The sequence below is a fragment of the Lagenorhynchus albirostris genome, chromosome 1 (genome assembly GCF_949774975.1).
Source record: "Lagenorhynchus albirostris chromosome 1, mLagAlb1.1, whole genome shotgun sequence".
Lineage (NCBI taxonomy): Eukaryota > Metazoa > Chordata > Mammalia > Artiodactyla > Delphinidae > Lagenorhynchus > Lagenorhynchus albirostris.
The window spans coordinates 5,019,247-5,042,908 of NC_083095.1; the positions used below are offsets into that span (position 1 = coordinate 5,019,247).

Here is a 23,662-nt window from a genome sequence, read left to right on the forward strand (position 1 = left end):
GTGGCACGGTACCCTGGCGCCTGGTGGTTGTAATATTTCTTCTGTCTCCTGCCACCGTTTGCAACCTGTATGCCATCTGTAGTTAAGGTCTAAACTTAGCCGTTTCAGTAGGAGTCTATTTTTACAGGGAAAGCTTAACACAGAGGGAAAGAGTGTTAGCCACCCTAGTGACGGCGGGAGCCTGGAACCTGTGTGGATAAACTAGGCTCCAGGACCCCCTCAGGACAAGAGCCAGAGCGCTGGGTTCCTCTGCCCAGCTCACCTGCGGCTCCTGCTGGAATCGACGGACTCAAGTGAAGCCTTTCAAGAACAGGAATAATTTGAAAATAATAACTGCCCTGGTCTTCAAGCAGACACTGCCTACTGCGACTGTACTCTCCAACCCCCCGAGTCCCTTGAGATCTGTCTGCTGCCCCTCTGAGCTCCCCAGCCTCCAGGCCGTTCCCTCAAGGCGCTCCCAGGCGGGTCCTGCTTCTCTGCCTCTTACCTACCTTCCCTGCGAGGCTGCGAGCTCCAAAGCAGAGCAGTGTCTGTTAGATGCTCAGTGAGCACAGGCCTGCCACCCGGTGCAGCGGGGACGGACCTGAGCGCCCACAGGCCCTGTCCCCCTGCACTACCCCCTCCTGTCCCTCTTGTCACCCCTGTCCCCCCGCCCTCCTACAAATCACCCAGCGAAGTATCTACCGCGTGTATGTCCCAACACGGTGCCCCGCAGGCCCGGTCCATTCACACCTCTGGGGAAGCCGGGGTGGGCTGGCTGTGGGGTGTGCTTACCGTTTGGCTTTCGTCTTCCTTTTTATCAGCCGGCTTGTCTGTCTGGGAGGCTGCTTTTCTCCTAACACAAGGAGGGAGAAGATACAATCAGCCCTAAAGGTTTCCACACAGAGCAGACGTCGCCTCTGTGCGGACACAGCTTGGTCCTCAGAGACTCCTTGCTGGGGTGTGACCCGTTTCGTGTGAAGGAGATCACTTGTCCAGGCACCCATCTGGCCCGTGGCGATGCCCGGGTAAATGTCCAGGCCTTCTGTGCTGGCCCCAGGACCCTGGACACAAAACTGGTCTGGGTGGTGGGGTGGGGGGCACCCCATCTCTGTCTACAGCACCTGAAGGCCGAGGAGGTTGGTCCGCACCCTGTCCAGGTCCCGGGGGACCTGGGCTCGGCCGGGTGGCCGCTGTCCTCCCAGGACGCTCAAGGCCTGGCCACGAGGGGAAGGAGAGCTGCCCCCGCCACAGGTCAGCCTGGGGGCATCCCGGCTGCAGGCCGCCCGCGGGACGGAGGAGGAAGTCTTTCCCTATCGCCCTAAAGCTCCTCCTCCCTCAGAGCTCAGCAGCCATGTCCTCCCCGACCTGGACACCACGAAGAGCGGCACGTGCTCAGGAAGGAAAGAACCCAAGAGACGCCCTCTAGTCACGGCGCGCACCTCCCCGCAGGGATGAGCCCCCTTCTCAGACACTGAGAACTCGCTGCTCTTTTCCGGCCTCAGTGGTGGCCTACCTCTGGCTAATTCCCAAACCTACACACATACCCCTTCCTACTCTCCAAAGATCCGGCCCCGGGGGCTCTCAACTCGGTGAAGCCGCCAGGACACAAACAAAGCTCTCGGAGCTCACGAGGTAGCTGGCTGTCAGGAGGGAAGCTGGCCTGGTGGGGGTGAGGGCCACCGGCTGGCTGTCCCTGTCTAGGGACCGGCCACAGGGGGCTCCTTCCTCATCTTCTCATCCCACCCACCTATGGCCCGTCCCAGAAGCCTGGGACTCATCCCCGACTTCTTCCTCGTGACAGTGGGTCCGCTCACTTCTGGCTCTGCACTTTGTTTCTGGGCTGTCTGGCCCGTCTTCACTCCCAACGCTGCATGCAAGCACCACCAGCTCCTGCCTGGCCTGCTACTGCCACCGCGCCCGTGACATTCTGCTCCTACCCAGAGCCTGCGTTTAATCTTCTAAGGATACCCAGCAGACCAGGCCCCTCCAGGCCTGTGAAGATTCCCTGGGCTGAGTGTCTGTGGACACGCTCGGCATCGAGCAGCTCCCAGCGACACGGTTCCCCCGCCTGGTCCACTGCCGGGACAGGCCTCAGCAACTGAGGAGGCAGCGACTCCGCAAGGACCTTTGATCAGCTAAGCTCTGTTACTATGCCTGTTTGACAGATAAGAAAAAGAAGTCCTAATAAAAAGGAACGAAATGGGGTCATTTGTAGAGACACGGACGGACCTAGAGACTGTCATACGGAGTGAGGTAAGTCAGAAAGAGAAAAACAAATAGCGTATCTTAACGCACATATGTGGAATCTAGAAAAATAGTACAGATGAACCTGTTTGCAAGGTAGAAATAGAGACAAAGATGTAGAGGACAAACGTATGGACACCAAGGGGAGAAGTGGGGGTGGGATGAATTGGGAGACTGGGATTGACATGTAAACACTAATATGTATAAAATAGATAACTAATAAGAACCTGCTGTATGGCACTGGGAACTGCACTTCGCTGTACAGTAGAAACTAACACAACATTGTAAAACAACTATATCCTCATTTAAAAAAAAAAAAAAAAGGGCTTTAACAAGACCCTAGCCAAAAATAAATAAATAAATAAAAGAGACCCCAGAGAGCTCCCTGCTCCTTTCGCCACGTGAGGACACAGCAGAGACGGCCACTTATGAACCAGGCGGTGGGCTCTCACCAGACACTGCATTTGTCAGTGCCGTAGTCCTGTACTTCTTTAGAACTGTGAGAAATAAAGTTCTGTTTATAAGCCATGCATCCTGATTTTTTTTATAGCATCGCAAGCTGATTAAGATAGAGAATTAGCTGTCTGTACAAAGTGGAAGTAGAGATCTTCTTTAAAAAAAAAAAAAAAGCAGCCCTCGCGCGCATCTCCTTGTAGGCTCCACCCAGCATCCTGCGCGCCCGGGTGGGCTTCAGAGAGCAGCGTGGCCGCCCCTTGCCGGTTGTGCAGAGTGAGTGCTCTCGGTGGGCCCGGCTCTGCTACCAGCTTCCGGCGTCTCACTGGCTCCCGGCACACCGGCCTTTTCCTGTTCTCAGAAACTTCCTCTCCGTTTGGTCTAAACCATCTAGGCCAAGCAGTCACTGGGAACGCACTGGTGTTGGACTTGGGGAGAGTGTGAACACTTCCTTTTTTAAAGAATCTTCTATTTTTATGCGAGGCCCCTCTGGAATGGACTCTAACGAACGTGCACACGAGGCTCTCCCCTCTAGCCTGCATCCTGGTCCACCTCCTCCAGGCCCTGGGCTGGGGGGGGAGGGGGCGTGTCTCAGCCTCTCCAGGTAATGTAACTCCACCCACCACACCCACCTCTGCTCCTCCTGTGCACGGAACCTCTCCTCTGCTGCTTCGGCCCAGAGGACGCGCAGAACCTCCTCCGTGAAGCGCCCCGGCTCCCTGGAGCTGCTCTGCACTGTCCGGCCGCAGTGGCTGGCTCACCTCTGGTCACGGCACGTGGACCCACCTGGCTGCTCCCCTCCCCGTGCCCTCCCTTGCTGGGCACACAGGGCCCTGGGCCGGCCCCGCCGAGACGTGCCAGACCAGCTGCCTGCACTCTGGGGGCCTCTGTCTCCCCCGTGTCCTCGCAGTGCCGTGCGGGTTTACTGAAGACCCAGCACAGAAAGCGCTCGCGCGGGGTCAGCCGCCATGGGGGCCGCGGGAAGAGCCTGGAGACTGAGAGAAGGCAGGAGGGGTCACGGGGGAGCAAGGCCCCCGCCGTTGCTTTTCCTGGGCAACAAGGAGCGTGCTGACAGGTGAGGCCCACTCCTGGGTCCTCTGGTGCCCGGGTGAGCCATGGCCCTGGAAACCCCATCAGGGCACTCCTGCTGCCACACCACATTTACAAGTAAGACCCAAGCTTTTGCGACCCTTCTGAGAGGGAGCTGTCTGATCTCTCCATCTGCCTGGGATTCCGCTGGGCCACAACGAAGAGCCATAGTGGCAGGCGGATGGCCTTGGGCAAGCTGGAGGCACATGTGCCGGTGAGGATGGAGGCGGAGGCCGCAGAGCTGAGCACGACGGGGAGGGAACTGCTGCTCCGTCCCTGAGGGGTAACGTCCTCTGGGCTCCTACCACCTCAGCACCCCTTCTCCCGAGTCCTCCGTAAGGGCCGCCACAAGGCGGGCCCCTTCGTCATACGTTCATTGCTGGGAATACTCCTATTTTCCCTCGGAATTGATCTCTGAAATGATCTCCAATTTCTCTCTGCCCAGGACAAGGCTGACACATGGCAGATGTTTCAACGAACACTTGCTAAACTGAAATGAGGAAGGACGTAGAGCTCAGAGGACTCCTCTGGCTTGGTGTCTCAGACTGAGCCCTGGAGAAGGGAAAGCGCGACGACCAGTCCCCCTGCCTGGCTGAACCCAGGGGACGGTGGGTCCTGGGGCCAGGCAGGCCTCCCCTTCCACTGAGGAACAGCAGCTCCTGACAGTGGCTGGGTCTGGGGGAAGCCTAAGCACTCACCTCTTGGCCAGCAGCTTGTTCATTTCTTCCATGAGGCCTCCTCCTCCACCCCCACTGCTCGCCCGGTTGGCGTCAGACTTCGAGGTCCCGCTGGGACTGGAGCCTCCGGACGCATCTTCTGGCTAAGGGGAGAGGACGGCGCGCTTCGGTCTGGTGTCCGTGGCAGGACGCCACTCGAGGGGAGACGGGGCCACGTGTGATGGCAGTGCTGGAAGAGGTCGAGGCCATCTAGTCCCCCAACCCCACCTGCTGGCGGCACAGCTGGAGCCCAGAGAGCGACCGGGACTGGAGGGTCACGGTTGGCAGGCACCCCCAGGTTCGCTGGCTCACGGTCAGCACCTTGCCAAGGCCAGCGTGGCTTGAGGGAGGAGGAGGCACAGTTCTGTGTCCCAGGTGCTCCTAATCCCACAGCCACACGTACGGCCTTCTAGAAGCCCCACCTCCCAGGACGCTGCTGAAGGCTGGGAGGGCCAGCTGAGCCTGAGGGAGCTGGTGGGCTTAAATGCAGGAGACCCAGGGCCAGAGTCCAAACCGCAACGGATGACCTGCGTGCTCTGAACAAGTTGCTCGTGCCTACGCCTCGGTTTCCTCATCTACGAGGGCAGAGATCTCCTGCCTCGCTTGTAAAGGACTAGCAGCAGGTTACGTAACTGCAGGCACCTACGGCTCTCACGCGGCCCTGTCCCAGTGGTCTCAGTAACTGGGTAACTGTGACCGAGGAGGTGGGAGGTGCCGTCTGGCTGGGGAGGGCGGCGCTGCGCTCCCCGCCGGCGGGAAAGGGTCCGCCCGCCCCTCTGCCAGTTAGAAACCCGTCCCCCAGCCTGGTCCGTCCTGCCCACCCGCCCGCCCATCTGACAGGGCCCGGGACACTTACCCGCGGGACTCTTCTCAGCTTGGCCCCAGCCAGGGCGGCGGCCAGGCCGGACACGGAGCCCTCGTCGTGGCTGGTGCCCTGGGCTCCTCCGGCTGGCAGGGGGGGCGGGGGAGGGGGGGCGGCCCCTGTGGGTGGAGGCGGGACAGGGGGTGGGGGTGGGGGTGGAGGCCCGCTACACGAGAGGGGGGCGCCAGCTGCAATGGAGGGGTGCCCCGCTGGGAGGGTGGGTCCTGAAACAACAGTGCGCTCAGTGAGTGCCCAGCCCTCAGCGGGCGCCTCCCCGGGAGCAGGGACAGAGGGCAGCCTACTCCCCTGAGGGATGAGGAACAGCTCAAGGTGGCCTCTTCCAGGAAGCCCCCGCGGCATGCACCTGGCGTTGTTCCAGTCTCTCCCTACATTCGGGGGCCGGGCTGGACCCGGCGTCACATACTTGCTTAGCAGCCCTTGACCTACGCTAACTTTCTCTTGCTCAACTGTGGTCTTCCAGTGGGACAAGAAGCTCTTCGGTGGCACGAATTGTGTCTTATTTTCCCTCTCTGTTTCTCCTCAGCTCCTAGCACCCCCCTAGGCTTCAGCAATTGTTAGTCCCCAAGATACAGCTGTGACTGCCCCTTGGCCTCTGGGGACAGCAGCAGGCGGCTGCGGGTCGCAGGGCAGACCGGGGCATCTGTCCAGGAGCACTGCTGCGTGCTAGGCAGTCCCCCGTCCCCCACCCAGCATCCAACGCCCGAGCCTCTGCTGCAGGCCTGGCCCCGTGCAGGGCGCTGGGGACAAGCGGCCACAGGCCCCCTGCTCACGGTGCTCATGGCCTGGTAGCAGCAAACCCATCACATGGCTGAAGGCAGAACTGTCCCCGCGGCAGGGGGGCAAGTGCCTCCTAAAGCAGGCGCACGTGGGCCGCCCTGGCCTGTGAGGAGGCGCTCCAACCCGACCAGAAGGCCGTGCAAGGCCTCCTCAGGGAAGCAATGACTGCGCTGGGACAGGACAGGAGAGCGGGAGTGACGTCTGGTGAAGGGTGAGTGAGCGCGAGGGGGGAGGCCCTGCGGGAACTGAAGGAGCCGCGGGAGGGAGCGTGCAGGGCAGTGGGTCTGCGGGGACTGGGCCTGCGCACCGGGAGCCCGTGCCAAGGACCCAGGTTGTTCAGGAGTGATGGAGAAGGGTGGCCCGGTGACAGGGTGAGACCCGCATTAGTAACGCAGGGGTGGGGCAGAGCGGGACAGGAGCCCGAGGGGTGCAGCGGCCCAGCTGAGAGGGGGCGGCACCAGACAGCATCCCCACCAGCGGGGGCTTCTGCAGCCAGCTGGGGCCCGGGGTCCTCATCAAAGACAGGGAAACATTCACCTGCTTACTTCACAGGGCTCGAGAGAATTAAGTGAAACGAAGGACGTGAAAGTACTTTGTAAGTTATGAAGTCCCATGCTTACTAATCAACATTACTCTGTTCCAGAAAACCCCTCTGCTTCACTGTGCTGAGTTCCAGTCACTGTTCAGGACTGAAGCCACCCCTCCCCTGGTGTCTTCTCTGACCCCCAGGGCAGCTGGGGCCCCCTCCACGTGCCTCCACCCCTGCACTGACTTGGTAACTGCATGTGCCCTGTGGTGACCCAGGGTCATTAGTCTGTGTCCTTGACTGGACAGTCAGCTCTCTGGGGCAGAGGGTGCATCTGCCTCGTCCACCACTGTGTCCTCAGCCATTAGTACAGGGCCTGAGACACGCTCTACTCAGGGGATGAGTCAGGGGAGGACCAGAGGCCGGTGGGCAGGGCTGGGTCAAGCTGAGCTAATCCCCGCACCCGTGCTCCGTTCCCTCGTTTCCCCACGTTCACCGGGCGTGGCTGTCACGCTCTGAGGCCTGTGCGACCAGCAGCTGGCCACAGCGTTCCCAGTGTGTCCCTGGGCACTATCTGGTGAAGGGGCGCCAGTGGGCACAGGCAGGGGAAGCTCTCACCTGTGGCTGAGGCTCTTCTCTCTAGAGACTCCTGGCGCTGCTGCTCCATCACTTGTCTGAAAAGCAAACACAGCAGAGCGGGTCTCACCTCCTGGGGCGAGACCGCGCGGCTCCCCGTCAGAGCCCAGGCTGCAGAGCTGGGCTTCGCCGGCGCCCCCGGGGGCTCAGCAATGAGATCGCCTCATCCCACCCTAGGCTCCGGCTGCTGGGCTTGCCGCCCCGCTCACAGAGGCAGAGTTGTAGGCCCTGGCTCCAGGGCTCACACAGGGGAGCGCCGGCAGCCGCTGAGTCTTAAGACACCTGGGCAGACCAAGCTCTCCCCTAGGCTGGACAAGCTCGCCTAGCTTTTGGGGGCCTATGGCCACAACAGACTCGACCTCAGGGGCACCCATTCTTACCGCACCTGGCTCAGTTTCCTGGAACAACTGTCAGGCATTGTTGGCTGTGAGAGAAGCAGACACTAAGGCTACCTGTCCTCTTCCTTCCACTGATCCAGCTGCGGCCTGGCCTCCATCTGGAGGGCCATTTGGGAGGCTGCGCTGTAGTGCGGGGTGTACCTCTGCGGGGACTAACCTCCTAGCTCCTCGCACGAGTGGCCCTGGGTTGCTCTTCAAGGCTGGACGAGTGAACACACTGACCCACAAACACATCCAGAGAACCTGGGGCTGAGATGCTGGGGGAGGAGGGGCTCGAGGAGTCATGTGGGCCCGGGTGGCAGCAGGGCTTCAACTGCTGAGCCAACTCTGAAGGCCTGTAATGGGGCGCGGGGCTGATCCGCTGGTGTACAGCGCGCTGATGTCTGGGGCTGGGGCCGGGTGTGCGTGCAGCAGCTGCTCAGTATGCGCTGTGTGTGGAAGAGCTACACGGGGCTGCCCAGCTGCCTTCCCCTTGGAGGAAGGTCAAGTGGGACCCGGAGTTTACTGCAAGGTCATTTAGAGGTAGAGAGCTTTCTGGTTCCCGTGCTGGGATTCACTGGTTTGTGATTACAGGCAAGTCATTTCCCCTTCCTGGCCCTCAGATTCCTCTCTGTAAATAAGCATAAGAACACCTGTTTCATGGGGTTCTTGTGAGGATTATGCCCGAGATCTAAAAAATAATGAAAAAGACCCTTTTGACACTAAAGAGTCCCTACCTCACTGCTGGGCACCACGCAATTCCTCTCTTTCTGGGCCCCGCTCCGTGGTGACTGCCAGGGATGCAGGGGGAGTAGGATCCCTGCTCTGCAGTTTGATGCCTGTGGTTCATAGACTGACCTCTCGGGGTCGCTCGGTCTGTGCACGGTCGACTGCAGACAAAACTGAATGGCCCTCTGCAGCCAGTGGCCTGGAACACTGGACTTGGGGGGTGGCGTCAGATAAAGTGCGTGGTGTTTCACCAGTTCTGAGAGCACAACTGCAGGGTGTGTTTAGGACGCAGGCCCTTCTCTGGGTGGAGGCAGCCCTGGGACCTGGCACAGGGCTGAGCTGGGGCCAGTTCTGGTTCTGCTACTAAGTCTTGCTTACTTTGGGCAAGTCATTTCTGTTCTCTGAGCTTCAGTTGGCTCATGTGAGAAATAGTATGGGTAGTAACAACCCCTGACGGCTGATGTGAGGATTAAAATGGAACAAAGTGTGTAAAAGCCCCTTGTAAACTGCAGTATGTGATACTCCTGAGGGGCTAGAAGACAGGCCAGGGGAATTAATAAGAAGGAACCTCTGGGCTTCCCTGGTGGCGCAGTGGTTGAGAGTCCGCCTGCCGATGCAGGGGACGCGGGTTCGTGCCCAGGTCCGGGAAGATCCCACATGCCGCGGAGCGGCTGGGCCTGTGAGCCATGGCCGCTGAGCCTGCGCGTCCGGAGCCTGTGCTCCGCAACGGGAGAGGCCACGGCAGTGAGAGGCCCGCGTACCGCAAAAAAAAAAAAAAGGAACCTCTGAGGTCAGGGGAACTGGTCTCGGCCACTCGCTGCAAGGCTGCCACTTTCATCCACTGGACAATCGTGTTCATATCAGCATTATTTACAATAGCCAAAATGTCAAAGCAAGAAAAATAATATAGGAAAAATGTGGTCTACACATACGATGGAATATTACGTACTTTAAAAAGGAAGAAAAAAAATTTTTTTTTAAAAGTTAGAAAATTCTGACATGATACAGCCTGGATGCAGCCTGAAGACATAATGCTCAGTGACATTAACCAGCCACAAAGACACTTACTGTATGATTCTGTTTACATTAGGTACACAGAGCAGTCAAGTTCATAAAGATGGAAAGTAGGATGCTGGCTGCCAGGGGCTATGGGAGTGGGGAGGGGGGAGTTAATGTTCACTGGGCATAGTATTTCAGTTTGTTTGTTTGTTTGTTTGTTTTTGGGTTTTTTTTTGCGGTAATGCGGGCCTCTCCCTGCTGTGGCCTCTCCCTTTGCGGAGCACAGGCTCTGGCCGCGCAGGCTCAGAGGCCATGGCTCCCGGGCCCAGCCGCTCCGTGGCATGTGGGATCTTCCCGGACTGGGGCACGAACCCGTGTCCCCTGCATTGGCAGGGGGACTCCCAACCATTGCGCCACCAGGGAAGCCCGGGTGTTAGCGTTTAATGGGGACAGAGTTTCATTTTTGATGCAAACGTTCTGTGGATGGGTGATGATGCTGGTTGCAAAATGACGTGGACATCCTTAATACCACTGATCTGTACGCTTAAAAATGGCTAATATGGTAAATCTGATGATTTTTAAAATTTTAAATAAATTGTTAAAAAGCTGGAAAAAAAAAAAAAAGGAACCTCTCCAACCTGAGTCTGGGAAGCATATTCCCATCTTTCCTTCGTTAACACTGTTACCTTCAAACAGGAAGCCGAGGCCTAGAGCAGTAACTGGCCCAAGGTCACAAAGTACACCATGGCGGCCAGAAGGTGCTCAGAGCAGGGGAGAGGCTCGAGAAGAGAACTCCCTGAGAGAGTCTCACAGCCAGGTGAGGGTGGGGATGTCGCCTGCCCAGCTCCCGGCCCCGGGCTCTGCCTGTCTCACCACAGGCCCCTGGAGGCACGCCCTCTCCCGCTGACCCGGGTGAGGATGCAGGCCCCAGGCCTGCCTCCGCAGCACGGCTCTCACAGAGCCGGGACTCCAAGCCCCTCAGAGACGCTGAGTCCCCACCCAGGAGGCACAGAGCAGGTTCAAGCCCTGGCGCTGCCTCACCTGGCAACGTGACCTGGGGAGGCTGCTCCCTCCTTGGCCACCACGACCTCTTTTGTAACTTCAGGACAATGGCACTGGCCCTTCCTCCCAGTTCTAACACTTAAGAGGCTCCTTGGAGGGGGCCGGGGGGGCAGGGCGTCACCCTATGGCCCAAATCCCACCGGCGCAGCCCTGGCCCAGCTGTCCAAGAGCAGCTGCAGTGCACAAAGTGCTCTCACAGCCTCTGTCTGCTTTAACCTCCGCCGGGAGGTGAGCAGGCAGGGGGTTAAGATCCTCCAGAGAGGCCGTGGCACCCACCCAGGGCACCCAGCGAGAGAGTGCCAGGACCAGGGCTCACGAGGCCTTCGGACAGAGCACAGGACGGGGTCAAGGACGGGCCTCAGTCGCACAGGCCTGGCGGGTCACGTCCGCCCATCTCCAGCAGTACAGCCTTGGCCACGTTACTGAATCCCCAGATGACTACCTCCTAATATACCCGGGAGGGCTGTGCTCAATAAGTGAACGACACAGGACACTGCCAGGCTGATCACGAGGCTGCAGCGCCGGTGAGCCCCCCCCCCCCACCCCGTGAAACCACACCCTCTCACGGTCACTGGCAAAGCAGCAGTGAGCTGGCTCCCCTTCCTTTCTGGTCAGGCCTGTTCCCCCGCCCCCGTGTCTCTCTGGGAGTCCTGGCTGCAGCCACAGGTGTGTCCTCCAGGCTGGCCCCTGCTGCTGGGGGGTTACCTTCTCTGGATGTCCATCTCATCAGGAGACGGGCCATTCTGCACCTGACGCTGGCTGGAGGAGCCTGTGGGGCAGAGAAGCACAAGAGCGCAGTGGTTAACAGAGAAGAAAGGACCCCCGGGACTCTCCCTGCCTCTGCCCTCTGGTCCCACCGGAGACGGTCTCAACCGCTGGTCCTCAGCCCTGCAACACCCTGTCCCACCTCACCCTCTCAGTCAAACCTCCTTCTCCCTTTCTTGCGGCTCCTGCCTTGGCGCCAGTAAAGGGGGTGCCATTTCACACGGCTCAGAATCGCCCCTTCTCGCCTGACCCCTCTAGCCTCCCTCTCAAACTGCACCTGCCGTTGCCACTTCCTCACCTGCCACTGTGCCCTCGACCCTTACCATCTGGCTCTGGCCTCTCTATGCCCCACAAAGCTGTTCTAACTAAAATTTGGAATCACTGAACCCAGCAGATCCATTTTATTCCGCCTTTTGAGCAGGCGAATGACCCTTACGGCAGGTATGTGTCGGAGCCGGGGTTTCAGCACCGGGTCTGGGCCGCAGCCCCGTGCCCCTCACCGCGATGTGACGCCCTCCTGCCTGCATCTAGGAGTCTGGAGCTGTGCGGTGGGCAGAAGAGGACAGAGCAACTGTGGAGCCTTCCAGGCTACATTCCTGCCCTTGACCCTGAAGGCAGGGCCCCAGAACAGGCGAGGTCTGTGGAGTGTACCTCCTGTTCAGACCGGGGCTGGTGCTGTGTTACATTCACAGGAAAATCAAGCTTTTGCTCCAATCTGAGAAGGAGCTGATTGTTCCTTCTCTTCGCCAGCTCAGGTGTCACTGGGGAACTGTGGAGTCACAGCAATGGGGGAGGGACTCCGGGCAAGCTGGCCTCAGGCCTCGCTGCCTAGGTGGGGAAGGGGCATTGTCTCCTCTCTAGGATGAGGGGCGTACGACAAAATCCACGATGGGCAGAAGGCTTCTCCCACAGGTGCTTCAAACAGCTGAGAGATTAGCAGGGCGTCCCCTGGGCCAGGGGCACAGCGGCACAGAGAGTAACAGAATCTCAAAGCCGAAACAGGTCATCTGATTCTGGGGCAAGCTTCTGCCCAGCACAGGTGCCCTCCAGGCCGGCTCTCCGAGCATGATCCCCGCAACGCAAGCCTCACCTCCCAAGGGAGCAGGTCCCTTCCTACACCGAGGTCCCAAATCTACCCACCCAGGAAGGCCCGATTTCCACCCCCAGGTGTGACAACACGGGTTGAATCCTTTTCTACTTTTCTATGCTTGACAGTCCTTTCCAAGCCGGGAGTTTGCTTCCATATTCAGCAGTGCCCAGTCCTAGGCCCCAGTACGGGCTTCAGTCACGTTTTCAGTGAGCCTTGCTTTGCCGCTTCGGGACCCCTGTGTGGATGCTTTAGTTGGGGAAAGAGGATCCAGGTGGTGGGCAGTGGGCCAGCTGCTTGACGGGAGGAGGCCTCCCAGCACCTGAGGATAAATTTCTCCCCTGGGTGGCCCTGCCTGACCCTGCCTTGTTCAATGCCAACTGCTGAACTCAGGGGCCGGACAGGAGAGAAGACGCCTGCGTACTCTTTACAGAGGTGACTACATAAATATCTGGTGGCCTGGCACATTAGCAGGTGTGAAATAAATACTGGCTTTCTTTTCCTGTCTCTAAACATGCTTGTTCTGCTTAACTTAACATAAAATAACTCTGTTCTTTCTAAAAATTGGTTTTTCTGTAAATATGTCCAGTATAGACATTAGAAAAACTTTCAAGTTTAATAAAGAAAAAACATTCCTAATTAAAAAAAAAAATCCGCGGTGGAGGGGATCTCTTTTCTCTCCTACTCCGTGAGGCCCAGGCCTTAGGGCTCCTCTCCTCTTGTTCTCAGGAAACCAGAGAAAGAATACGAGAACACTGCTTTACAGCAGTGTCAGGTCACTTCTTTTAATTTAATTTACAGTTACTGTAATTCTCACAACCCTACTGGACAGCTCCCAGGAAGGCTTGTAACAGGCGAGGGAACAGCCCAGAAAGGGTAAGTGACACACCTGTAAACAGGAGAACCAAGCTCAGACTACCCGCAAAACGCCACTTTCTTTCTTAAATTCAATCGCACCGTGGTGTCGGCTGAGACCGGCCTGTAGGATGAAGAGTGCAGGTGGCAGACTGGCCAGGAGAGTCCCGGGTGAGGGGCCGCAGCCCTCAGACAGCGCTCAGGCTCTGCCTGGTGTCCGCGCGGCGGACAGTGCCACCCACTCAGCCCAGCATTTGGGGCTCAGGCCTGACAGCTGGACTCCTGCCTTGTTCCAAGACCCGGCCTCGGCTGCTGGGCCCGTGCCCGTGTCCGGATCTGCCCCTCTTCCGGGGCCAAGCCCCTGCCCCGGAGCCCCCGCCTGGCCCCTGGTCTGAGGACGGGAGCCCACCCTCGTTCTGACCAGGCCCCGCCAGCTGTCAGGACCCCCGCTGGCAGCCAGCTGCCACGGCGTGAACTGCAGAGGTCCTGCGCTTGTGCCCCTTGTTCCGCCCGCCGGCCTGGACTGCCTCCTGACACCCTCAGCCAGCCGGCCTGGCCAGGGTGGGAGGACTGAGCGCAGCCCTCGCTGCTCCCAGGGGGCTCCAGTCCCTGCGCGCGAGGCATCTCAAAATGCGACGGCTAGAACTTTAGACACTACGGGGCAGGAAGAGACAACACTGGTTGCGGAAGGCCTCCCATTCTTCTTAACCTCAGAAAACGCGGTTATGTTTTGAGCTGCGAGGGTCCTTAGCATTAGGAAGTACAGGCCCTCTGTCTCAGAGGGGAGGGGTCTGTCCAGGGTCGCGCGGGGCGTGCCTCCTTCCTCCTGGCCCATTCCACCCACTGGCCACGGTGCCCCACTGGCAGAGGCGGGAGGAGAATGGGGAGGAGGCTCCACCCGCCAGGACGGTCTAGGGCCTTTGGGAAGCCTGGGCATAGCCCATCTGTAGATGCCTCTTGTGTTGAGATCTCAGGGCGGGAGCATCGGGAGTCTGGTCATCACTCCCGTCTGTCCCGCGTCCCAAGTTACTTCCCATGATTCTCTGAGCGGTGCGATCAGAAGCCAAACACGCGGAGTGTCCTGTGCCCGAGTCACCGCAGGCCAGCCGTGCCCCCACCTCCAGGATCCAGGATCCAGGTGAGGACCGCAGGCCACCCCACCCCCCAGTCTCCTTAGCTACCAAGTTCTCTGCTGCTGCGTCTGAGACCCCAGCAGAATCCACCTGCCTCTCCCTGCTCACGCGGCTGCCTCAGCATCTCTCCTGGACCCGTGCCTTAGTCAACCAAAGGGACCTCCGCCTCTACCCACACCCCTTTCTCCCCATCCAGCTTCCACACTGACTGCAGATCACATGATCTCTGGAGAACACAAGTCTGACCCCTATGGGGTCAAGTCCAAGCTCAATGGAGTTAGGAGTCTAGCCAATCCCCACAGCCGCTTCTCCTGGACTCACCCCCCACCCCGCCCCCGCAGCAGGCCTTCTGCACCTGCTCACTAAGCCTGGATCACCTGCTGTGCTTCCCACCTCCCCGTCTCTGTGTGGCCCCCATCCACCCGGGACACCTTCCTCACCTACCACGTCTTCAAGGCCCAACTGCATAGCTGCCTCTGCCAGGAAGCCTGCCCTACATCCTCCTGCCTCCACTGCTCGGCCTCTCCCGCACCACTTTCTGATATTACAGTGATTGGAGGGCAGAGACCACGCCTGTCACTCATCACTCCCTGCTCAAGGCCGGCTCACATCAGGTACTCGGCGTATTTTATCCAACGGAGTTGGGAAGGTCTGAGGGAACCCTGGTGTGATCACCAAGCCCAGGGAAAAAAGCACAGGTGAAGGAATGGGACTGAACTCGCTCAGATGAAAATGAGACCCACCTAGAAGCGAGCCACAGAAACACAGGGCTCCCCAGGTCCGTGCCTGTTCAGAGAGGAGGCCAACTGAGGCCCAGTTCCCAGGCCAACTACTCCCCGCCGGCACCAGGGGCCCACTGCCGCCCGGAGAAGGGGTGTTGGTGGCTTTGAGAGGTGGGGAGGGGGCTTGCCCAAGGCCATGGGGCTCGGTGTCACAAGCTTGCCAAGTCTGGGAGCTCCAACTGAGACAGATGCTGCCCTTCTCTCACTCACTTCAAACAAGTTTTGCAAAGTCACAATAAAGAGCCTAATTTGCACTACAGACACATGACAAAGAGGAAAATTGAACGTGGAACACGGACCCGACGTCGGGAGAAGCGGGGTGCCTGTGAGGTTCTGGTGTCTTGTGGGTCCAGCCCACAGCGTCAGAGTGCACACCCTGGTGGCAGGCCAGGGCAGAGGGTGGCCTGTGCCCGATGGAGCCCCTGACCACAGAGAGGAGCCTGGGGATGGGACAGGCAGGCTCGTCTGCTCTGAGTCCATCTGACACGATGCTTCTTGGGGAAGGAGTGACTTCTTGTCCCCTGAGGCCCACATTCCAGCTTCAGGTCGGAGTCCCATCACACACCCACTCCTACAAACACGCTGGTGACTCAGAGGAGGCCCTTTTACCCTTGGGGGTCATGAGGTGGGGGACGGGAAGGAGAGACACCAGCGGGGAGGGGCAGGCTGGCCAGACCCAGGCCACGAGCCCGCCTGGGAGGGGGGCTGGCAGCCGAGGGCCCTAGGGCAAGTCACTGAGTGACCGGAGGCCACACTGAAGGGGAGAGAGGGGCTGGGAGGACTGAGGTCAGACCTGGGGCCTCAGCAGCGAGCAGGGCGTGAACGACCCCGTGCCCTCCACGGGGTACAGGGCTGTTCCCAGGTGGGGTGAGAGCGCCCGGTCCGGGTACTGCGCCCCGAAGACTTCCACGGCCTCCATCTGTGACGCAGATTCCAGCGTGAGATGCGATCGTCCTCGGGAACACTGCCCTCATTCAGCAGCAAGGGGCCGGGGAGAGCAGATGGAGGAAAAGCCGGCTGCACAGGGTCGGGCTTCCGGGAGAAGGGACCCAAAGGGGCTGACCCCCGGCCCCGCCCCAGCCTTGCTGAGAGGGGTGCGGGGGACGGGCGGGGCCCAGGCCCTGCTCTGCTGTGCAGGGGGCACCTCCTCACGGGGACTCTGCGAGCCCAGGCTCCCTGTCCCCTAGGACGTATTACGTGCACCTGTATGTGCCAGGACCCGGGTGCACAGCCGTCCGACTTAACCCCCAGGCACGTAACTGTCCTGTTCTCCACGTGCCCGGCACTTAAGGTACTTCTTGGCATCCGGTCAACACTCGACAAATGTCTGTTGAATAAATGCATGACCGGGCCCCAGGCAAACTGCCTGATGATGTCCAACAGCTGTCGAGGCTGTGCAGGCAGCACACTCTAGAGCTTTCCCCTCACGCTGGAAACAGGCCGTGGCCGAGCTGGGGACGCGCCTCGCGAGCGGGAGATTCGCGAGCAGGGAGACACCGTGGTCACCGGCGGGGGTGGCACTTGGCCAACTCGAGGCGATGGGACGTGGGACGAGAGAACTCAAGTTTATCGAGCAGCCACCATGCTGCATGCCAGGTCCTGCGCCAGAGACTCCCAGACGTCACTCGCTTAACCCGCACCCTCACCCCAGGAGCCTCGGTACCATCGTATTTCATCCTAAGGAAGCCGGAGAGCAGACTTCAGCTCCCTTAGACACATGCCCTTGAACTGCTCCGCCTCCCGGGGAAGGGAGGGTGGGGGAGGCCGGATGGGAGGACAGGGGCAGAGGGTCCTAGAGAGCAGCGTGAAGGGCGGGAGGCAGGCAGCGGCCGCCGGGTCGGGGGGGAGCCCCGGCGCCCTTTCCCGGCCGGAGTCCAGCCCCCCCAGACTCTCAGCACCCACTGGCCTCTGGAGAGGGAGACGTGGGTCGGCCTGCCTGCCGCCATCCTGCCTGACCCCACGTAGGTGCCCTGCCCACGCAGTGCTTGGGTGAAGTGAGCGCAAATGAACGCTCCTGACCCAGGAGAAAGATCTGTATCCCAGGCTCTCAGCTGTGCAGAGCCTGAAGGGCCGCAGCGAGGAGAGACCCCAGAGCCTACCCGGGGTCTACTCCCCAGTGGGCTGAAGCCCGTCCTGCTGGTACTGTTCCCACGGGAGCCCGTCAGGACCAGACAGGGGCCTGACGGTGGAGAGCGGAGCTCGTGTTCCCCCTCCAGTCCTCCCAGCACCCCTCATTCCTGTTTCCCAGCCCCTCCCCGTTCCTGGCTAGCCTCCCTGGACTGTTGCAGTTTGTTCAAAGCCCCTCTGGAGTGAACCTGGAGCCGGGGAGACCCAGGTTCTTGCTGGATTTCGGCCACGCCGTAGTTAAGCCCCTCCCCGCTCCTGGCCTCAGTTTCCTACAGAGTGAGAAGGATGGAAGCAAGGATCTCCTAGTTCTGAATCTCTGCAACTTAAAAGGACAAACAAGGAAATACACCTAAATGTTCACAGTGGCTACCTCTGGACTGTGGGTTCTTCCCCTCTTTTTGAACTTCCAAATTCTGCACAAGCAGGACGCATCAGCTTATAATAAAGAAACAAAAGACTTAAGAGTCCCCACGGAGGGGATAAGCGCTCCACTGCGACTCCACCCTAAGTCTGGCTGTGCAGGGCAGGCAGAGGCCGTACCGCTCCTGCCCCGGGTACGGCACTTCAAGTTACACAGCTGAGGTAGGCAGATAAGCACTGCGGACACCTTCTCATGAGAAAGACCGTCCTCCTGCTGGCCATTAACATTTATGAGGCCCTGGGACACCAGCCCCCAGCTCCTCTGGGACAGAAGGGACAGGCCAGGTTTCCAGGCAGTCTCTACAGGAAAGGCATCCCCTGGGCCTCCTGAAAAGATGGAACCTGAGATCCCAGCAGCACCAGAAACCAAGGATCCAGCACCTGCTCAGTGATGCCTGATGGAATTTCTGGCCAGCAAGTGACAGCCACCTGGCCCAGGCTGGGCAGAGCCCCAAGCCCTTTCGAGCCCCCTTCCCCTCTGCCGTCTCTCTGGCTGACTCCTTCTCCTTTCTCCAGAGGTGTCTCCATTTTGGACCGCTCAGAGCCACACTCTGAGATGGGGTGCAGCCTTCCCTTCTCGTGTCTAGGTTCCTGCTGACAAGCGAGCAAACACACACGTGGGAATGGAGCCTGTGATCCGGGCCTAAGCTCAGGCCTGGCCACGGTCTTCAGAGCCACCCTGCCAAGGCCACCCAGGAATCGGTGGCAGAGCTGGGACCAGCGCCCAGGACGAGTGTCTCCCAGCCCAGGGCTCTGTCCACACCAGCATGCTGATGCTCGGCTCTGGTTAGACGGACAGCTGCCTCACCACCTCTGAGACGCTCAGGAAGCCCAGGCAGGGGTGCCTAACCCACCTCCTGAGCCTGGCTCAGCAGCAGACAAATCCCGACTGCCACCGCCCTGCCAGTCTGATTGCTTGCTGAAAGCTACCCCGTGTCAATTTTCTAGTGCCTTTCTGCCAGTCCTTATGAGTGAATTTAGGCTCGCAGTGGCTGATACGTGAGGCAGCTTGCTTTGTTTTACTCAGATCACCAGGGCCAGCTGTTTTGTCATCCACTGCAATCCTGTAATACACCCTCATCCATGGGCCCGCCAGTTATGGCTCAACCCCAGGGTGACTGGTGGTTAAAGCTGTGTCTAAGAGGCCAGTGTCGAAATGACCTGTAGACCCAGGTCAGCACGTGCAGATGCAGAGGCTGCAATTCAGAGAGGGGCGAACTGCCCAAGGCCACACAGTAAGAAGCACCTACCAGCCTTGCAATTAAGCACCAGCATGGTACGCCAGAGAGGAAAGGCCCTTTCACTCCAATGACAGCAGGAGGCCTGGGTGCTAGCAAGCAGGGTCCCCTCTCCTGGCGTAGAGGGATCCTGAGGCCAGGGGAAAGGGAGGGACTTGCCCAAGAACACATCCAAACAGGGGTGAACGGGGCGAGAACCCAGGTCTCCTGGCTTCCAGGCCAGGATGCTGCCAACCAGCCTGCTTAGTCCCACTTAGGCTGTGGTCCTCAGGTCAATTATCATCCTAGTAAAATATTTTTTCTCCCTTTCTTAATAAGCTCCTTTCAGCACACATTACACACCTTGAAAAGGATCTCAAATAGAATAACGTGCAATAAAATCTGTCACACATTTATTGCCTGCGTGACAAACCACCTTTGCGTCATTTTTGTGATTAATCTGCTCAATCATCCAGGGCAGAGCCTGTCAGACCTATGTCACAGACGGGGAAACTGAGGCTTGGAAAGGGTGAGCGATTTCCCACGGCCACAGGTTCCCCAAGTGGACGGGGCTGCTGGGACCGGAGCCCACACTGGCCGCGGCCCAGCCCGCGTGCTGCCGCGTCTGCCCACCCTTCCTGCAAGGCCTCGGTCAGAACAGCATCTCAACCCTCCGACCGTCAGTGACAGGGAGGTCGTCGCAAGACCCAGAGCTCCGGCCCCGCCTCCCCCAGCACCTGGGAGCGGAAGGGGAGGCCCGGGAGGAGCGGGGAGGAGGGGGAGGGGCTCCCGTCACCTACAGCTCACTCTGCAAAGCACGGTGCAGTCGCAGTGGCAGAAGCAGAAGCAGTGGAAGGTCCACTCCCTGCTGACCATTACGGGCAGGCCCCGGGGCGCAGTCCGGAGGCGCGCTGCTCACATCCTGCCCACTTACCTCTCCTTCCTCAGCCGCCTGGCTTGGGCACTGGGAAACTGATACGCCGGGCAGCCGTCAAATGGGCTTCGCCGCTTCAATGTTTAATGAGGCTTCCCAGCTAACCTATCAGAACCCGCCTGCCTACCCGACTCCAGAAAGCTCTGGGGGCCCAGGAGGAGGGTCCAGACCCCTCGTGGGGCCAGCCCACGGGCCCTGGTGACGCCAGGTGTCTTCCAGAAGGAGCCTCCCACCGTGGCTCGCTCTCCTCTTGCCCCCGTGGGCTGTGGGAAGGGACGAGGTGGGTGCGGAGCCAGAGGGAACAGGTGACCAACCGAGGGAAGAGTCCAGGCACTGCTGACCTTGGCCGCCCGCTCTTCCCGAGCTCCATCGGCCGTTCCTTGGATTTCCTCTCCTCTCCTCGCTGCTTCTCTCAGCCAATCCCTGCCCCTCCTGCCTGCTTTCCAGCCCAACCGGCTTCAAGGCCCGCGGGAAGTCAATCCTTCCCCCTTCCACCACCCTGGACCCCCTTCTGCCATCAAACCTGTGGGTGCAGTGGCTGCTCCTTCCGCTGTGAAGGTGCCTCTGCACTTCCCCAGCTGGCAAGGCCCCAGGGCCCATAAAGTCCAGAGTCAAGGGGGTCGCTGACCCTGTGGAGCCTTCCCCGACTCCTAGGTTGCCTCCTGCTGTCTCTCTGTCTCTGACTCTTCCCCTTGAGCCCTGGTCTCACACAAAACATTAGAAAGCATAGCGCTTCTGTGCTGGTCCCCACGTGGGAAACATCACTCCCATGGGTCCCTTGGGAAACGCTTCCCGGGCCCCCGGCCCCCAGCCCCTCCTCCAGCTCCTCTTTCCCTACCAGTGACCTACTGGGGTCAGGCCCCACCTCCCTTACCATCTTCCCTTGTGATGCTGACTGCTCCGTCTTTACTGCCCTGAGCTAAAATGCAAATATGTACGGATTTGTAAGGTACCACAAAGGACTTCAAAGGAATCTGGGATCCCCCAGACTTGCTGCCTAGGAGGGGCATCTCAAGGTTGGCACCTCCTACCCCCCCGCCCCCGACCTTCCTCCCTGACGCGGGGCTCACACGGCCTTGCCTGTCCAAATCTTTCCCCGGATGATTAACGCATCGGTTCTGCTGGGCTGTGGGGCCTTGGGTAGCTAGTCGCTTTCCCTCTTTGGGACTTAATTTCCCACCTGCGGGGCTGAGCCAGAGGAGGCATCAGGCGCGGAGAGCGGCACTCCCCGTTCACACAGTGCACGGACTTGAGGCCACTTGGAGCTAAATCTGAGTCCTGGCTCTGCCACTCTTTGACCTTGGGCATGTTGCTGAAGCTCTCTCACTCTGTTGCCTGGTCTGAAACACAACGAGCGCATCCCTTATCTCGGGGTGTGCATCTTCAACGCGTTAGTGTCAGCCTAGAGCCTGACATAGCACGACTCAGCCCTCTGCCAGTGCCCCTTCTTCTTAGGGAATTCTGAGTGACTAACATTTCATATCTCTATCTATTAAATTCTCATAACACATCCCAGGAGTGGAATTATCGTTACCTCAGCAGGCCAGGGACGCCCAGAGAGATTAAAAGCTTGTCTACATTAAGTAAGTGACAGAGTCAGAAGCAGAACGAGCTCCTGCAGCTTCCGAGCCCATGTTCTGTCCCCATCAGCTTCCTGTCTCTTCAGAGGTCAGCTCTGCAATGGGTCATGTTGAGAAAACTCCCCAAAGGGGAGGTCTTCAGGAGCAGTTTCTCTCCTTGGTATCCAGTGGTCAGAAATGCAACTCCGGGCCACCCCACCAGCCACGGACCACTTCTCCTTAGAAAAGTGCTATGTGTTAGGTGCAAGCAGCTGGAGAAACTGAAGGTGAGGTTGTAACCGAAGCTAGGATGCGGGTCAGCAGAGCCGAGCGTTAATTCTCTTTGGGCTTTAGTGTCTCCATTACCTCCAACTGCTGAAGGCGCAGTGGATGGGATCCGCAGAATTCACACCCTGCAGGTGGCAGGGCTCGGCCCCCGACTAAGCTGCCTGCTCCACCTCCAGCTGCTAGATGCTCCGGAAGCGTGTGATGACATTTCATTAGCAGTGTTTGCAAAGGGAATCACGAGCTACCGAAACAGTCAGGCAAACAGCTGGATTTGCGCCCTGTTGCTGCCGGTGTGGGGCTTTCCGAGCTAGTTTCTCTGTGTATAACACGAGGGTCTTGGCTGATGTGGCTTGTAAGGTCCTTTTCTACACTATGAGCCTGTGAACTAGCTAATTAAACGTATTTGGTTCTTCAGCAAGGATTTATTCTAAGTTTTCTAGATGAGCTCACGTAAGAACGTCCTGCCAGTTATGCGTGGCTTGGCTAACCTCCAGCTGTGCCTGAGTCACTGAGGTCACACGGTAGGGCTGCTCCTGCACTCTGCCGCTGAGGCCAGGCCACTCTCCGCCCTCCACGCCTCAACTGGAGAGGCCCCTGTGTCTTGGGCAGACCCTTCCACGGCGTGGGGTGCTCTGCGCTATGCGCAGAAACAGGAGGGCAGAGAGCACCCTTCTGGAGCATCAGTTTTTTTTTTTTTTTTTGCGGTACGCGGGCCTCTCACTGTTGTGGCCTCTCCCGTTGCGGAGCACAGGCTCCGGACGCGTAGGCTCAGCGGCCATGGCTCCCGGGCCCAGCCGCTCCGCGGCATGTGGGATCTTCCCGGACCGGGACACGAACCTGCGTCCCCTGCATCGGCAGGCGGACTCTCAACCACTGCGCCACCAGGGAAGCCCTGGAGCATCAGTTTTACTGAATGGGAAATAATTCCAAATAGGGAAGGAGGCACAGATACACCATGGAGAAGAACATAAAATCTGTGTGAGTTTTTACAACATGGCCCAGGACTTGCAAGGACTCTGGAGGCTGGGGGGGTCTCTTGCAGCTCCACCGCACACCAGCCCCAGGACAGGCGGGATCCTGACCGGCGTCCAGGGCCCTGCGACTCACTCTCTGAGCCTCGCCCCGGTGCGCTCTCCTAACCTCTCTGTTCTTCAGTCGGTCGCCTGCGTCCTCCTGAAATGTTGCTTTCTTTCCCGCCTTTCTCTGGTGCTTCCTCTGCCTGTGATGTGGCACGTTCCCACCTCTGCCCCACAAGCCCATGGCCCCAGGCTTGCTCAGGGACTTGGTGAAGCCCCGCCCGCCAGGCCCCAGGCTGCCCTTTATCAGAGTTGTGTAGGTGCCTGTGTGCACCCCTGCCGGACTGCGAGCGCCTTGAGAAGTGAAATACCCTACATTTATGCCCCACAACACCGTGTCTACTTCTCAAACCCACCTGACAGGCTGTCAGTACAACCCCATGCAACAGATCAGAAATGGAGTTTCAGAGGCATGAATTACCCCCAATCGCTGGTAAAGATGGGTGAAGCCAGGACTCTTTCAGTCCCACCCGTCTGCCACCGCAAACAGCATGCCGTGTCCCTCCAAAGCTGGGAGACAGGTGGGGTGCTATCCACGGACAGTGGCAACTGGGGCTGGCCGGCCGGGGCAAACCATCACTGAGTCCATTTAGAAGCCACGGGCTGTGGCCAAGAGCTGCCCAGGAGCCACAGAGGCAGAGCACGAGGCTCTCAGGCCTCAGGAAGTCCCAGGCCGCTGGGGATCGGCAAGGACGCTCCCTCTAAGCCCCGGCAAGAGCCACGGCGCCGGGGCAGGACATCAGCATGTAACTTTTCACCTCTGAAGATCTGTCTGGCAGGGAGAGGAGGCCATGAAGGCCTGGGGCTCGAGGGGAAGGTCTAGGCCCTTCAAGACCTGGCCCTGGCTGTTCCGCAAGCCTCACCGATTCCCCCACACCCGTCCAGGGTGGGAAGTGCCCCCGTGAAAGGCTCAAGTACGTCTCTGTGCCTTTGCACGCGCGGCTTC

The 23,662-nt window shown here is 59.3% G+C and overlaps 1 protein-coding gene across 5 annotated transcripts in view; it reads right to left on the reverse strand.

The window, feature by feature from the left end:
* The window catches only part of EVL (Enah/Vasp-like), a 163,402-nt gene that overhangs the window by 11,655 nt on the left and 128,085 nt on the right, over positions 1 to 23,662 (reverse strand). For all 5 annotated transcript variants that reach the window (XM_060162057.1, XM_060162233.1, XM_060161871.1 and 2 more), the window contains 5 exons: positions 11,179 to 11,242; positions 7,289 to 7,344; positions 5,341 to 5,570; positions 4,467 to 4,588; positions 775 to 835 (listed from right to left, as the gene is read on the reverse strand). In XM_060162057.1, the coding sequence (XP_060018040.1) occupies positions 775 to 835; positions 4,467 to 4,588; positions 5,341 to 5,570; positions 7,289 to 7,344; positions 11,179 to 11,242 (533 nt within the window). The remainder of the gene's footprint in view (positions 1 to 774; positions 836 to 4,466; positions 4,589 to 5,340; positions 5,571 to 7,288; positions 7,345 to 11,178; positions 11,243 to 23,662) is intronic.